Here is a 15,398-nt window from a genome sequence, read left to right on the forward strand (position 1 = left end):
CCCAACCATTTGATATATTCTAGAGGCCAGTATTAGGACAGGGGAGTTATCTTAAAATGTGGAAATGCACATTATTCTCACAATAGCCTGTTACATATTCTAAATTCCAGATAGGACAGACTTTAGAATCAGAGGAAGCAGCTCAAGTAATTCCTCTGAAGACAAGAAAAACAGCCACACACAAGCTAATAAAGGTAGAAGGAATGATAGATCAATAAATCATCATTCAATACTTTCTTATTATTGATTTAGGCAAAGATTATCAATTAGAGTTTAAAATATGTGAATGACTGATGGGGAACCGGACATTTTGATGGTACAAAACATACAAAAAGAGACGATGTTCTGCTGACAAGGGAAAAATATAAATACACAATGGAGGTATAAACTGTCTCCCTAATCCAAGGATCAATCTTAGTATCTCTAACGGTGGGAAAAGTAGATTTCATATGCCTTTTGATATGAGGCAGTATGAAATACACATCACCAAAAGTGTTAAAGTGAATTGGGGCAAGACTTTAGATCTAATTTCCAATTTACAGGAATAAGTCGAATATGAGAAAGCAACCAGATCTACAAGATGGGACATTTTATAGGATAATTGGTCCCATCTCTTTAACAAGTCAGTGTCATGAAGAAAGGGACAATTTTAGATTAAAAGATACCTAAGGGGCCAGGCACAGTGGCTCACGCCTCTAGTCCTAGCACTTTGGGAAGCCCAGGCAGGAGGATTACTTGAGGCCAGGAGTCTGACACCAGCCTGAGCAAGAGCAAGACCCCATCTCTACCAAAAATAGAAAAAATTAGCTGGATGTGGTAGCACGCCCGTGTATTCCAGCTACTCAGGAGGCTTAGGCAGGAAGATCACTTGAGTCTACGAGTTTGAGGTTGCAGTGAGCTACGATGTACAATGACACTACTGCACTCTACCCAGGGAGACAGAGACTCTCTCAAAAAAAAAAAAAAAAAAAAGAAAAGAAAACAGATACTTAAGGGACACAACAGCCAGATATAACACATGACCCTGGACTGAATCCTGGTTTGAACAAACCAGCTAGAAAGGAAAGTTTTGAAACAACTGAAGAAGAATGAAAATGGACTAGGTTTAAGTAATATTAAATAAGTATTACTAATTTTGTCAGGGCACGAGATAGAGTTATCTTGGCTGTGTAACAAAGTGAGGTAAGCATGCATACATACATGGGAGCATAACGTCACATCTGTAATATACTGTAAATCCTTCAGCATAATAAAGAATAAAATGAATCAAAGTAGAACAAAAGAAACATACGACCACACTAAAGTCCTAATGCCTGCGAAGAGAACAGGAGTGTTGCTACACAAAAGACAGAGGTAACAGCTAGATAATGGATTCAATCCACTGACTCTGGGCGCCTACCTCTGACAGTTTTCTTCCTCGATATTGGTAAGGCCCGTAACCGAACTGCTCAGCTGCTTCCACACTGTATTCACGTCTCCCGATTCCAACGCCCTGTTGATTAGGGCCACCGACGACAGCATCTCCACTGCGACAGAGAGCTCCGGATGGGTGAGGTTATGCTGTACAGAAAGGGATGGGGGAGAACAGTGAGGAAAGACATTCTTGAATACCAAGGGAGTCAGAAGTTTAATAAAACCACAACAAGACTCAGTTTCTGGAAGAAAGGTCTCCCTAACCACACGAAGAAGTGGGTATTAAATTCACCTCCACCCCCGCTTGCTCACAAAAGGGACAGGCTCAGTGAACTCACCTGGGGACTCTGCTGCTGCAGAGTCGCCAGCTCCTTCTGGTAGAGATCGGCGGCAAACGGGTACACCTGGGGCAGCTGAGCTTCGGGGTTCATCAGCTCCAGAACAGTCTTCTCGGCAACACCCTTCTGGATCGCGGCATTGATCGCTGCCACTGCTGCCAATCCTGTGTGGAAGGCAGATCAGAAACGCAGTACGCTGAGAGCCCGAGGGGAAGGGGGTGCCAGTTTTCATGAAAGGAAGTTACAGTCTGTGGAGGAACTATCAGCCACAAAGTCTGAAGTGGAACGTTCACCTTTAAAAAGCAGCTTCCTTTGTATGAAGGGTGAACTGTATGGCATGTGAACCACATCTCAATAAAGGGGTTAAAAAAGGGGCAGTCTCCTAACTATTCTCCCCACCCGTCTCTTCTTTCCACTCAATTCAGCCCGTCTGCCACCAGTACTCTCCACCCAAACCATCGCCTCCTTCCCCTGTAGCCTCGCAAATAACATGCCAGCTTCTTAAGGTGCCACTCAAAGCTTTCCACAATCTATCCAACCCTTTATCTTACGTAGCTCTGCCCATCCACAAAAATTTCACTCTAACCACTGTTCCTTAAATACGTCTTTTACCATCTGTACCTCTGCTCCCACTTCCTTTCCCCCTTATTGTCCTGCATTAGGAACATTCTTTTCTCTCCTTTTCCACCATCCAAATCTCACCAATCCCTTAATTGGCCACCTCCAGAGATCTCTCTAGCCAATCATGAAGTGCTTACTAGCCAAGGCGAGCCTATACTGACTCCAGTTCTACTTGTAAAACTGGAGGAAATACACCGACACATAGACCAGCAGAACAGAGTAGAGAACCCAGAAATAAACCCACGCATTTACACCCAAGTCATTTTTGGCAAAGGCACCAAGAACATACACTGGGGAAAGCAAACTGCTGTGGTCTGTGGTTGGTTTGTGCCCACCAAACCTCATGTGGAAATGTGATCCCTAGTGTGGTAGTGCTGGGAGGCAGGGCCTAGAGAGAGGGGTGTTTGGGTCATGAGGGGAAATCCCTCACAAATAGCGTGGTGCCATTCCTGAGGTGGTGAGTGAGTTTTCACTCAAGACTGGATTGGTTCTCAGGGGACTGGATTAACTCCCTGAGAGTAGGTTGTTACAGAGCCAGAATGCCCTTTGGGTTTGGTCCCTCTTTGCATGTGCCCACTGCCACTTTGACCTTCTACACCATGTTTTGATGTAGCACAACAGCCCTCACCAGAAGCCAAGCAGATGCTGGCCTCATGCTTTTGCATAGCCTGCAGAACTGGGACCTAAATAAACCTCTTTCTTTACAAATTACCCTGCCACAGGTACTCCTTCATAGCAACACAAAATGGACTAATACAGTCTCTTCAATAAATGGCACTGGGAAAACTGGATAATCATATGCAGAAGAATAAACTAGACCCCTATCTCTTCACTGTATACAAAAATCAAATCAAAATGGATTAAAGACTTAAATCTATGACCTGAAACCATGAAATTACTAGTCAAAAATACTGGGAAAATGAGGCCGGGCGCAGTGGCTCACGCCTGTAATCCTAGCACTCTGCGAGGCCGAGGCGGGTGGATCGCTCAAGGTCAGGAGTTCAAGACCAGCCTGAGCAAGAGCGAGACCCCGTCTCTACTAAAATATAGAAACAAATGATCTGGACAACTAAAAATATATATATATAGAAAAAACTAGCCGGGCATGGTGGCGTGGCGCATGCCTGTAGTCCCAGCTACTCGGGAGGCTGAGGCAGGAGGATCGCTTGAGCCCAGGAGTTTGAGGTTGCTGTGAGCTAGGCTAACGCCACGGCACTCACTCTAGCCCGGGCAACAGAGTGAGACTTTGTCTCAAAAAAAAAAAAAAAAAAAGATATCGGGAAAATGTTTCAGGACACTGGTCTGTGCAAAGGCTTTTTGGGTAAGACCTCAAAAGCACAGGCAATGAAAGCAAAAATAGACAAATGAAACAATATCAAGCTAAAAGGCTTCTACACCACAAAGGAATCAATAAAGTGAAGAGACAACCTACAGAATGGGAGAAAATATCTGCGAACTACCCATCTGACAAAGGATTAATAACCAGAATACGTAAGGAGCTCAAACAACTCAATAGCACAAAAACCAAACAATCTGATTAAAAATTGGACAAATGAACTGAACAGACATGTATCAAAAGAAAACACACAGGCCGGGCATGGTGGCTCATGCCTGTAATCCTAGCACTCTGGGAGGCTGAGGAGAGAAGATTGCTTGAGCTCAGGAGTTCAAGAAAGTTCAAGACCAGCCTGAGCAAGAGTGAGACCCCATCTCTACTAAAAACAGAAAAAATTAGCTGGGTGTGGTGGTGCACACCTGTAGTCCCAGCTACTCGGGAGGCTGAGGCAGGAGGATTGCTTGAGCTCAGGAGTTAGAGGTTGCCACTGCTGGTAGAAATGAAAATGAGGGTAGCCACTATGGAAAACAGTGTGCAGGTTCCTCAAAAAACTACAAATAGAACTACCATATGACCCAGCAATCCTGGTGGGTATGTATCCAGAAGAAAGGGTATCAGCATTTGAAAGAGATATCTGCACTCCCATGTTTACTGCAGCACTATTCACAACAGCCAAGATTTGGAATCAATCTAAGTGTCCATCAATGGATGAATGGATAAAGAAAATGTAGTATAAATACACAAGGGAATATTACTCAGACATTAAACCGAATGAAATCCTATCATTTGCAGCAACAGGGATGGAACTAGAGGTCATTCTGTCAAGTGAAATAAGCCAGGCATAGAAAGACAAATATGTTCTCACTCATGTGGGAGCTAAAAAAGTGGGTCTCATGGGGGTACAGCATTGATTGCTGGTTACCAGAGGCTGGGAAGAGCAGTGGGGCAGAAGGAATGAAGAGAGGTTGGTTAATGAGTACAAAAATATAGTTAGATAGAAGGAATAACATCTAATATTTGATAGTACAGTAAGGTAAACAATAAGGCATTATGATTAATTCAAAATAGCTAGAAGAGAAGAATTGGAATATTCAACATAAAGAAAGATACACGTTTGAGGTGACAGATTATCCCAATTACCCTGATTTCATCATTACATATTGCATGCATGTATCAAAATATCACGTGTACCTCCAAAATATGTACAACTATTACATACCAATTAAAAAACAAAACTGGCAGACTCATACTGCCACCAACAGTAACTGGTAGTTGATTATGGTTAGCAGGCTCAAGGTGGGGACTAAGGGGTGACAGAAGCTAATCTCGGACCCTTCAGTGACATAAAGCCACAACTTTCCAGCCCTACTGAATGTTTCCACGGACACCGAGCTGAGGGCACTCTTACTTCGCTGGTACTGCTGGGCAGCACTGTTTGCAGCGTCCACTCCAGACTGCAGCTCCTCCTTCTGCAGGGGGTCAGCCTGGCCACTCTGAGGAAAGCAACGAACACTTATGTAAAGATCACTTGTGCCTATGCCCCCAGACCTCACGGTTCTCAGAGCTCTGCAGCAGTCACTAGGGACAGAGAACCACCAACGTAAGTGACAGCTCCAGGCCGCGTGCAGCCAAAGTGGCAGCCCTAGATAGAGCCAAAAGCCCTTGCCAAATCTGGGTAGAGTGACTTTCCAGATACTGGTACATTTTTAAAAATATTCTGTAAAAAGCATCAAAACATTCTGAGAGAAAACGTTTGTAGGATCTTCAGCACATTAATGCTGCTTTACTCTGACCAACAGATGCCAGGAGTTTGTAAAATCTATACTGGCCCTTATTTAGACAAAAAAGAGAGCCCCCCCATGTTTGTTCTAAAAAAACCCCACAAAGTACAGTCCCATATAATCTACCCTCACTGCACATTAAGTACTTTCCCAGTGTTGGCCACAAGAAACTAATGAGGTGTGGCTTTTTAAAGTGGAAATTTGTGATGTAAGAATGTAAAAAAATTCAGGTTTTCCCCAGTAGCTTTTAGGCGGGGAGAGAGGGAGATGGCTGAAAGGAAGGGGTGGTTAGACTGGGGCTGTGGGGATATTGTTTATTTTAAAAAAGGATTCGCTGCTCTAAAAACAAAAAAGAGCTGAAAACAATATGTATTTTACCTGAGGATTTTAAAAAAAACCTAATTTATATGCAGGAGAAAAAGTTGTACTAGAAGAAAAAGCTGCATAAATATTTTTAAATGACAGCACAGGACTCCAATGGACAAATACAAACCGTTGCAGCTCCAACCCGTAGTACTTTTACCTGTCTCTTCTGCTGTTTGTCACTCAGGAGCTGCTTCAAGTACCAATCACTGTTCGGTTGCTGCAGTCCTCGAAGACCCAGAGCTGGTGACTGCAGAGCCTTGAACAAGGCCGGTGCAGCTCCCTGCTCCAAAGCCAGGTCGATATTGGCTAACGCAGAAATTGCTGATGAGGAAAAAAGGCAAAAGCTTAAGAAAAAACTATGTTAACATAATAGCCTAGAATATTTTTCCTTCCCCAAAACCAACCTCAGTTCCAAATAAGGGAAATATAACTCAGAGAGCCTCTTTTTCTGTAGTATCTGAGAAGCATTAAGATCTTGGGATTGCAAAGGAACCTTAAAGTCATGCAGGGCAGGGGTTCCCGACAAGCTGTTCATCAGATTCCGCAGAGTCCCAGGCCACACCCGGGGCCTACTTGAAACCCCAGATGCAAATATTAACAGCTCGGCACCAATATGGGTAGTAATGTAAGAGCCACAGAGTTGTCCAGATGATGCTTACAGACCACTAAACAGGAGAGAGTATCTGTCATGGGAATTTACTAAATCTTTGGACAATTCTGTTTCCAAAAAAATTTTTTTTAACTTCTACCCTGAAGTTCGCACTGAATACGTTCAACTCTCCCTTCCTTGTGACAGTGCACTCCGCACTAACAGCCCTAGTTCCTTCAACCATTTCTTACATAGCATCATTTTGAATCCATTCACTATCCTGGTATTTCCTGAACATGCGCCCCTCACAGAAGCCAGTGCTCAAGGTGTCAAGGGTGGTCTGATGGGGGAAGAGTAGAAGGGGCTCTTACCCCTCTCAATATTCTCTACCTAGTCATGGAACCTGAGGTCACACAAGCTCTTTAATATAGTATCTGACAGTGAAAACACAGATGTTCCTTCATCTGGAAACCTTCTTCATTGGGTTATTTTTAAGATTAAATGAAATCATATACATAAAAGCACTTTTATATTGTAAAATAAATAAGGTATTAGGTTAAAAGTCAAAACCAGATAATTTCTTTTTTTTTTTTTTTTTTGAGACAGTCTCACTGTGTTGCCCGGGCTAGAGTGCCGTGGCATCATCCTAGCTCACAGCAACCTCAAACTCCTGGGCTCAAGCGATCCTCCTGCCTCAGCCTCCCGAGTAGCTGGGACTACAGGCATGCGCCACCATGCCCAGCTAATTTTTTTCTATGTATTTTTAGTTGTCTGATTAATTTTTTTCTATCTTTAGTAGAGACGGGGTCTCGCTCTTGCTCAGGCTGGTCTCGAACTCCTGAGCTCAAACAATCCGCCTGCCTCAGCCTCCCAGAGAGCTAGGATTACAGGCGTGAGCCACCGCTCCTGGCCAAAACCAGATAATTTCTGATTAGAAATTAAATCAGAATCATAATTACTGTATTACTTTTAGTTTCCCGATTTTTAGAAGAGAAAATGCCTCCCTCTACCACTGCCCAGGGATAAACATCTGATTTTATCATCAGAGTAGCAAAAAGAAATCAATAAAATACTAAAAATCAAAATATCTGGGGCACAGCAGTACTTTTCGATTTTAAATGTTTTCATTAGTAAAAAACAAAATAAATAAGCTGTTAGAAAGAAAATCAAAACAGCCCAAGGGAAAATGAAGTCTCAAATACACTAGAAAACGGAGGTAGGGGCACTGGGAAAGAGTAATAAATAAACAAAACAAAACAAAACCAAGAGGTAAAAGGAAGAAAAGGTTAAAAAATTGCTATGGATTTGTGGTCTTACTGTAGGCTCCTAAAGAGATTCTTTCTTTCTTTCCAATAACCATACCAAGGTGGTGGCTTCTTAAGTCATGGCCACAGGTCTATGTGGTCGTTAGCCAACCAACCATTCATTCCTTCAACAGTCTTTACTGAGGATCTGCTGTATGCGGGAAACATGGCAGTGAACAAAACAAATATCTCCATCCTCATGGAGCTTTCCCAGTGGCTGGGGACAGTACACACAATCAACACAGGCAGCAGCCGTACTTTCTCTAGGCATGTACCGCAAAATCTCAGTATCTATCTACAAAGTCCAGTCAATTATGCTTTTTCTAGAAGCATAAACTTACTAGTTAAACATGTAAATGAATATTTACTAACATTCATATTGCAAAGATAAAGTTTAGATTATTCAAATATTTCCTCCTACTGAACTTTAATTATCTAACTCTAACTTTCCTTATTCTATTTAACAAAAAATAAAAACTTTTTTTCATTTGTAACTATTGGCCCATTGCTTTTTTTCTGGGGCAGTGTTAATGGCCTCATTGCTGGTTCTCATTCCCTGTGCAAAGAATCTCATCTGTAATTACATTAAGACAATTCCTGGAATTGAAAGTCCCCATGTTTTCCTGGCATATAACTTTCCCTTGCCTCAGACTTTCTCTACAATTAGGAAAAGACTGTTCCTCTGCAGGGAATTCTGTCTTATCCTCACCCTCTTTATCTATCCTGGAAATCCCAGTGAAGGTTCATGTACACTGTAAATCTACTCAAAAATCTAAGCAGAAGTCGTCATTCCCTCCTTTATTTTATGACTGCGCCTAATGGACCTTTCGTACCTTGTTCTAATCAAGCTGCCCTAAAATTATTCATCTGAATGTCTATCTTCTTCCATTATATTGAAGGTTATTTGAGAGAATTTTTATTATTTTGCTCTCCTGACCACGTAAGAATATCAATAGAACATATATATATCATTCTTTCCATATATGTTTATAACTGACTCTCATATAATTATCAAGGTAAAGCTATAAAGGTTATAAAATCCCTAACAATATAGTAGAAAAAAAATCTTTTAGTAAAATAAAAAGGATTTTATGCGGTCTATGCAACAAGAAACATGCTGGACTTTGTTCTCATGAAGAGAACAAAGCATAAGGACACTCCAGTTCATGTTTGCTAACTGAAGTCTTCATACAGATTCAGCACAAGACACCACCCCTACCTGAATGGGAGGTCATTCAAGGCATCAGAAGGTCATTATCCTAAATGAACCAGAATGTAGCAGAATACAAAGACTTCCAGTCACGATTTAAAACTCCATATAATACACAGTTGGTAAAATCTTGGAAATGCTCTCTAGTTATCAGAGTATTAGTTCAATGAGAAATTAGGAGCTTCAAATGATCAATGAGAACACTGGTTGCTATTACTGTTGTTGTTATTATCTTGAGCAAAATAAGATCAAGACAAACCTAATTGGCTGAAATCAAACTTATTAGTACTTTTGGTGAGTCTAAACCTACGCTAGGAATTATGAGGACTTCAAAAGAAGCGGAATAAATAATCTCTACTTTAAGGAATTTATAAAGATGTCAGAAATAAAGAGCAAGCAATACAAGACAACGCATAACTAAGCACAAAATTGTGGTGATTAGCCTATTAATGCTGTTGGAGATTTGAAAGACAAGTATATTTATGAACTGGGATAGGCACTGAGGTGAAAACCGAACTGGATCTTGAACGGTGGGTCCGACTTGGATCAGGTAAGAGATGAGGCAGGAGGGCATTACGGTGAGGGGATTACATGATTAACAAAGCGGTAATCCTCCTGTTCACTGAGCACTTGCTAAATACCGGGCAATTTACATACATTATCTCAATTATCCACATAACACCTCCTCTAGTGCAGGTGTCCAATGTCACACAGCTGTTAAATAAGAGGACAAGAGATCAAATCCCAGGTCTATACCACTTGAGAGCCAGACTCTCTCTCAGTCATGAAATGAACAGAAGGAATGTGGGAGACAAGCAAATGATTTCTATAAAGAGTAACAGTCATGAAATATTGCACAAAGAACTCCACTAGGCTAGGGATCCACATTTTGTCTGGCAAGTGGTAAGGAGCCAGTGCAGGTTCTTTCACAGAGAAGTGGCAAAATGAAAATGATACTTTCGAGAAATTAATTTTTCAAAAGTGTATAACATGTATACAAAAATATTAAAAGTATAATCTCATTTTTGTTTAAATACATTTTGAAAGACATGCATAAAAATGGCAATGGGGCTATTTCTAAGCGATGGGGTCTAATTTTTCATTTATTGTTTATTTCTGGATAGCTTACGTTATTCTTTAAAAGAAAAACAAAACCATAATGATTCTTTAAAAATAGGCAAATAATTTTTTTAAAAGTATGTAACATGGGGTGAAAGAGTGAAGCTATAACCCCAAAGACCAGCCCAGAAGCTACTACAGAGGACAAGTCACACGGAGGCACAGCGCACTGAAACGAGTCCACTAACATTGAAATCCACTACACAAATCCACTAACATCGAAAATAAGTCAAACCATGTTGTAAGTCTATGAATAGATCAACACCCATGTTATTCTATAATATCCCCTTAGGTGCCTGACTCAGGAACATACTTACTATTGACTTTGTTTACATTGCCTTGAATTTCAGCTTGAGTGAGCAGCTCCTCATAAACATCCCTTTCCCTCTCAGCGTTTTCTGTCTGAAGATGAGTAAAAAGTAGAGTTACTCAAGTTAGCTCAGGTGCCTAAGACGACCACAGAAACACATTTGTGTTCCTCCCCTACCATAACAGAACCAAGTAGGAGTATGTGTAGCTTAAAATCCTTTATAAGCTGGGCGCAGTGGTGCACACCTATAATCCCAACTACTTGGGAGGCTGAGGTTGGAGGATTATTTGAGCCCAGCAGTTCAAGACCAACCCTGGGCAACTTAGTGAGACCCCATCTCAAAAACAAAATCCTTTACAAAGAACAAAGCAGAATGATACATGATTATAACTAAAATCACAAAAAGCAGATCCATGTGTTAATGATGAGCACAGGGGTTCTTCCAGAGTTGGGCAAGAGCACCGAGTACACCCTGCTCTGTTCACTCACAAAGCAGCACATCCGTGTCCCAGACCTGAGCAAAATGGGAACATGCAGGTCCAAAATCTTGCAGCCTCTACTGGTGACATAGGCAGAGGCATGGCAGTAGCATCCTCTCTGCAGGCCAGTTTGGCTCCTATCCTGGGGGTTACAATCCCTGCTCCATGATATGAGACACAAACAATGTTCTGAGAGTGACCTTGTCTTCATTTTTGTCATCTGCATATGTGCCCAAAGAACTGAGAAGTTTTAATCACTAATTTCAACAAGAATGAATACATTTGTGTAAAGCTTTTTTCTTCATAGACAGGGTCTCACTCTGTCACCCAAGCTGGAGTGCAGTGGTGTGATCATAGCTCACTGTAATCTCAAACTCCTTGGGCTCAAGCAATCTCCACCTCAGCCTCTTGAATGGCTGGGACTACAGGCATGTGCCACTGCACCCAGCTGAGTTTTTTGTTTTTTTTTTTTTCTTTTACGTTAGACATGGGGGTCTCACTATGTTGCTCAGGCTGGTCTTGAACTCCTGGCCTCAAGCAATCTCCCACTTCAGCTTCCCAAAGTGTTGGGATTCCAGGCGTGAGCCACCTTGCCCCAACAAATATAGGTCTTAAAGGAGACTCTTATCTTCAGTTTTTTGAAGTCAGAATCATTCAACTAACTTCCACATACCCATAATAATAGTACAGAATATTTTACCCTAGAGAATCTGGAAAAGGAGAAGGGCTATATTAATATTTGGAGATCATCTTTCAAAAGGTAACTATTAATTTTAAATGACTACACTCCAGAATTTTATTTGCATAAAATTCAAGAAGAAAGTAGAGGTCAAAATGGAGTCTAGGCTGGGAGAGGTGGCTCATGCCTATAATCCTAGCACTTTGGGAGGCCAAGGCAGGAGGATCACTTGAGGTCTGGAGTTCATGACCAGCCTGAGCAAGAGAGACCCTGTCTCTACAAAAATTAAAAAATTCGCCAGGCATAATAGTGTGCACCTGTAGTCCCAGCTACTTGGGAGGCTGAGGCAGGAGGATTGCCTGGGGCCAGGAGTTTGAGGTTGCAGTGAGCTAGGCTGACGCCCTGCACTCTAGCCAGGGTGACAGAGACCGTGTCTCAAAAATAAAATTAAAATTAAAAATTTTAAATTTTTAAAAAATTGAGTCTAAAGTCAAAAGATACTGTGTAATTCCATTTATATGAAATTCTAAAAAAGGCAAACTATAGTGATAGAAAATGGATTGGTAGTTGCCTGGGGTCAGAGGTGGGGGGTTGGAGGGGAGACTACAAAAGGGCACTAGGGAACTTTCTGGGGTGATGGTTAAATGACCATATGTATTTATCAAAACTCAGACTGTACACTTAAAATGGGTAACTTTTATTATATGTAAATTATACCTCAATAAAACTGACCTTAAAATGGAGCCATGTCAAATTATGAAACAATATAAATTAGAAAGAATAGATATTCCATTTTTACCCTGTTTTTAGCATTTGCCATTTTGTCCTGCTTGGCCCGGTAAAGTACATCCTGGTATGTGGATGCCAAGGGCTCATCAAGATTTACAAGCATGGCGTTAGGATTTTTCAGAGCCGTAAACGTGTCAGCTGGAATTCTACGGTCAATAGCTTCATTGATAGCAATAACAGCAGCATGTACTAAAAAAAAAAAATTCAAAGCACAGAACACTGAAATTATATAAAGGATTTTCATTACACATACAAAACAACACTGCAACTCCCTATTACAGAGAGAGGCTCCTTTTCATAGACAGAGGAATAACTGGGATTGGAGGAATGGCTTCCCGGATCCTATGCGCCTAGTCTCTTCCTTACGATGCACAAAGCCAGCCACAGCTCCACCTGTGATCCGTGTTTGGGATGCTGAATTTGGAATCTCACAGGGAAATATTCATAAGAGAGTCTTTCAAGGAACATTTACTGTGGAGATGTCTACCCTTAATTACCAAGTAAATATCGTAGGAAAATAAGAAACTCACTAGGGTGCTGAAATGTAAGACTTACTTTCTAAATGTTTTTACTTTAATCAAATTAACCACTTATTCCCAAATAACAATAGCATAGAAGATTATAGCAGTGTTTACAACTACATCTATGGACTTAAACTTGCTAGCAAAATTCATAATCATCACTCTAGCATCAATTATTGGAAATGGTGGCAACAATCCCATCTGAACCCACAAAATATTTCTCTTCTTACATGCAGCTTCATCCACCGAGAGTTCATTAGCCAGGATGCCCCCAATCTTGCTGAAGGCAGGCATCTGGATCCCGTACTTCTCCAGCTCAATCTTCATGTTGTTGATTTCTTCTTCTACAGAAGAGAATTAAGACCCAGTCAAACAAGTTAAGCACTTTTCCACAACTCAGAGAAGGAAACAGATCCTTCAGCTATAAATGGGATAAAATGGCACCTACCTTTTAGGGTTGTTATAAGGATTTAATGAGATAATACACGGAAAGCACTTAATACAGTACCTGGTCATATAATGCACTCAATAAACATTAACCATTATTATTATTATTATCATCAAGGACATAAACAACAACTGTAAAGTGAGAAGACCCTATAGCAGTGGTCCCCAACCATTTTGGCACCAGGGACTGGTTTTATGGAAGACAATTTTTCCACAGGGGAGGGGGGCATGGGAGGAGGCAGAGCTCTATGGCCTGGTTCCTAACGGGCCACAGGCCCAGGGCTTGGGGACTACAGCCCTACAGGAAATAGTTTTTCAACACTGCTACGTGTGGCATTTCCGACAATGAACTTAAAAATGGAACAGCTTTAACAGGAGCTCAACAACAAATGAATACCAAACTAGTCAGTTATCCTGGTCTTTACAATCCGTATCACTAGCTGCTATTCAATAGTTTCATTTCTAAGGCAGAAAGTCAAATGATAAACAACACATAAGGTTTGGCCCTTGCCCCAGGTCTGGTCAACAACTTCCCTGGAAGGAAAATATCATAGATAAAAGCTTTACTACCACAATTTTAAACTCCCAGGCCTAGAAAATAATCAACAGTTTGAAAGATTTGAATCTATCTTACCCCTAACCAATATTAGCACTGCCTTTTTCTCCCCAAGCTCCCAACTCTTCAAGCACCTGACTATAGCAAATAGAAACACCCACCCAAATAAGGTTAAATTTTAAATTTACTAAACTGTCATCTTTGTATCATCTCATTCCCCACTCTCCTCCTTACTTTGCCCACAACAGGTGCTTGCTGGAAGGGAAAAGGAAACAAACACTGTTATAAAGCTTTTTTCAACGTACCTGAACATTTAATGTTAGATGTTAACATTATTGTATGTTAATGTTACTCCCAATTTACATATAACAAAACTGAGATTCACTAATCACGCCCACATTATAAGTGAGACAACAGAGCCCAAAAGCCCCAGTGCAGTGTTCTTTCCACCACACTAGCAGAAGCAGGTTCTTCATATTTCTTTCATCTCTGTTGTTAGAGTATTTTTAAAGCCCTAGATCTTTAAAATCGGTACTGTTGACTCTCTAGGCTATTTCCACATAAATTAAGCATTTCTTGCCAAGTTTGTAAGTCCTTACCTGTGAAGTCAACCTTTCCATACAGGTCTTGAATCTGAGGAGCTAGGCCTAGTTTGAACAGGTACAAACTAGAAAACAAAATATGCAAAAGAGTTAGGCCTCCCAGCCGTACCCAGCTGCTGTTCTGAAAGGGGAATATTAGCGTAAGGAGGAAAACAGAAACGTTCTGAACACGGAGACTCACGGCACCTACGACAGTCCTCTTTGCAGTTACAGTACTTTGCCTCAGAGCCTTCTTTAGTTTTACACAACAACATTGTCCTAAAAAGTCACACAATATAGTGCAAACAGCACCGGACTGGGAGAAATCAGTAAACACAAATTCAAGTCCCAGTTCTGGCATAAATTCAATGTGAATGTTAATGTGAATGCTAACATAATTAACATCAGTGAAGTTTCTTCACTTCTGCTTACCTTCCTAAGTTTTATGTAACGAGACATTTTAGAAAAGTCTCATGAAAATGATTCAGATAGCAAATCTTACTTAACTTGAATTCATATTATTGATGAAAAAGTTTAATCCAGGTAAATTTAAGACTTTTAAATAAAGCACATATTATGCATTTTTACTCTTTAGAGTAGAAAAATAAAAGAAATCTACTAGACTCTAAGCTCCATGAAGGCAGGGATAATGCAAGTCTCACTCACCAATGTCTACCTACAGCCTAGCATTATATTAATAAATATCAGTTTTTTACAGATGGAGAAATAAATGTCTGCAGGCCTGTGGTAGGTTAAGTGGATTCTAAAGCCCTACAAGATTCAATAAATTAGAAGCCATCAGAAGGGCACTTTACTGAGACTGACGCGAGCAAGACACTGACAGCCTTACAATAAAGGAAGAAATAAAAAATATATAAGGGCCGGGCGCGGTGGCTCACGCCTGTAATCCTAGCTCTCTGGGAGGCTGAGGCGGGCGGATTGTTTGAGCTCAGGAGTTC

At 41.0% G+C, this 15,398-nt stretch overlaps 1 protein-coding gene across 1 annotated transcript in view; it reads right to left on the reverse strand.

Moving 5' to 3' along the window:
• IQGAP1 (IQ motif containing GTPase activating protein 1) overlaps window positions 1-15,398 on the reverse strand; it is a 134,290-nt gene that overhangs the window by 66,406 nt on the left and 52,486 nt on the right. The window contains exons 6-13 of the mRNA XM_012643685.1: window positions 14,458-14,525; window positions 13,086-13,199; window positions 12,345-12,523; window positions 10,395-10,479; window positions 6,013-6,176; window positions 5,117-5,201; window positions 1,752-1,915; window positions 1,399-1,560 (exon numbers count right to left, since the gene is read on the reverse strand). Coding sequence (XP_012499139.1) covers window positions 1,399-1,560; window positions 1,752-1,915; window positions 5,117-5,201; window positions 6,013-6,176; window positions 10,395-10,479; window positions 12,345-12,523; window positions 13,086-13,199; window positions 14,458-14,525 — 1,021 coding nt within the window. The remainder of the gene's footprint in view (window positions 1-1,398; window positions 1,561-1,751; window positions 1,916-5,116; window positions 5,202-6,012; window positions 6,177-10,394; window positions 10,480-12,344; window positions 12,524-13,085; window positions 13,200-14,457; window positions 14,526-15,398) is intronic.

The sequence above is a fragment of the Propithecus coquereli genome, unplaced genomic scaffold (genome assembly GCF_000956105.1).
Source record: "Propithecus coquereli isolate 6110/MARCELLA unplaced genomic scaffold, Pcoq_1.0 Scaffold20, whole genome shotgun sequence".
Lineage (NCBI taxonomy): Eukaryota > Metazoa > Chordata > Mammalia > Primates > Indriidae > Propithecus > Propithecus coquereli.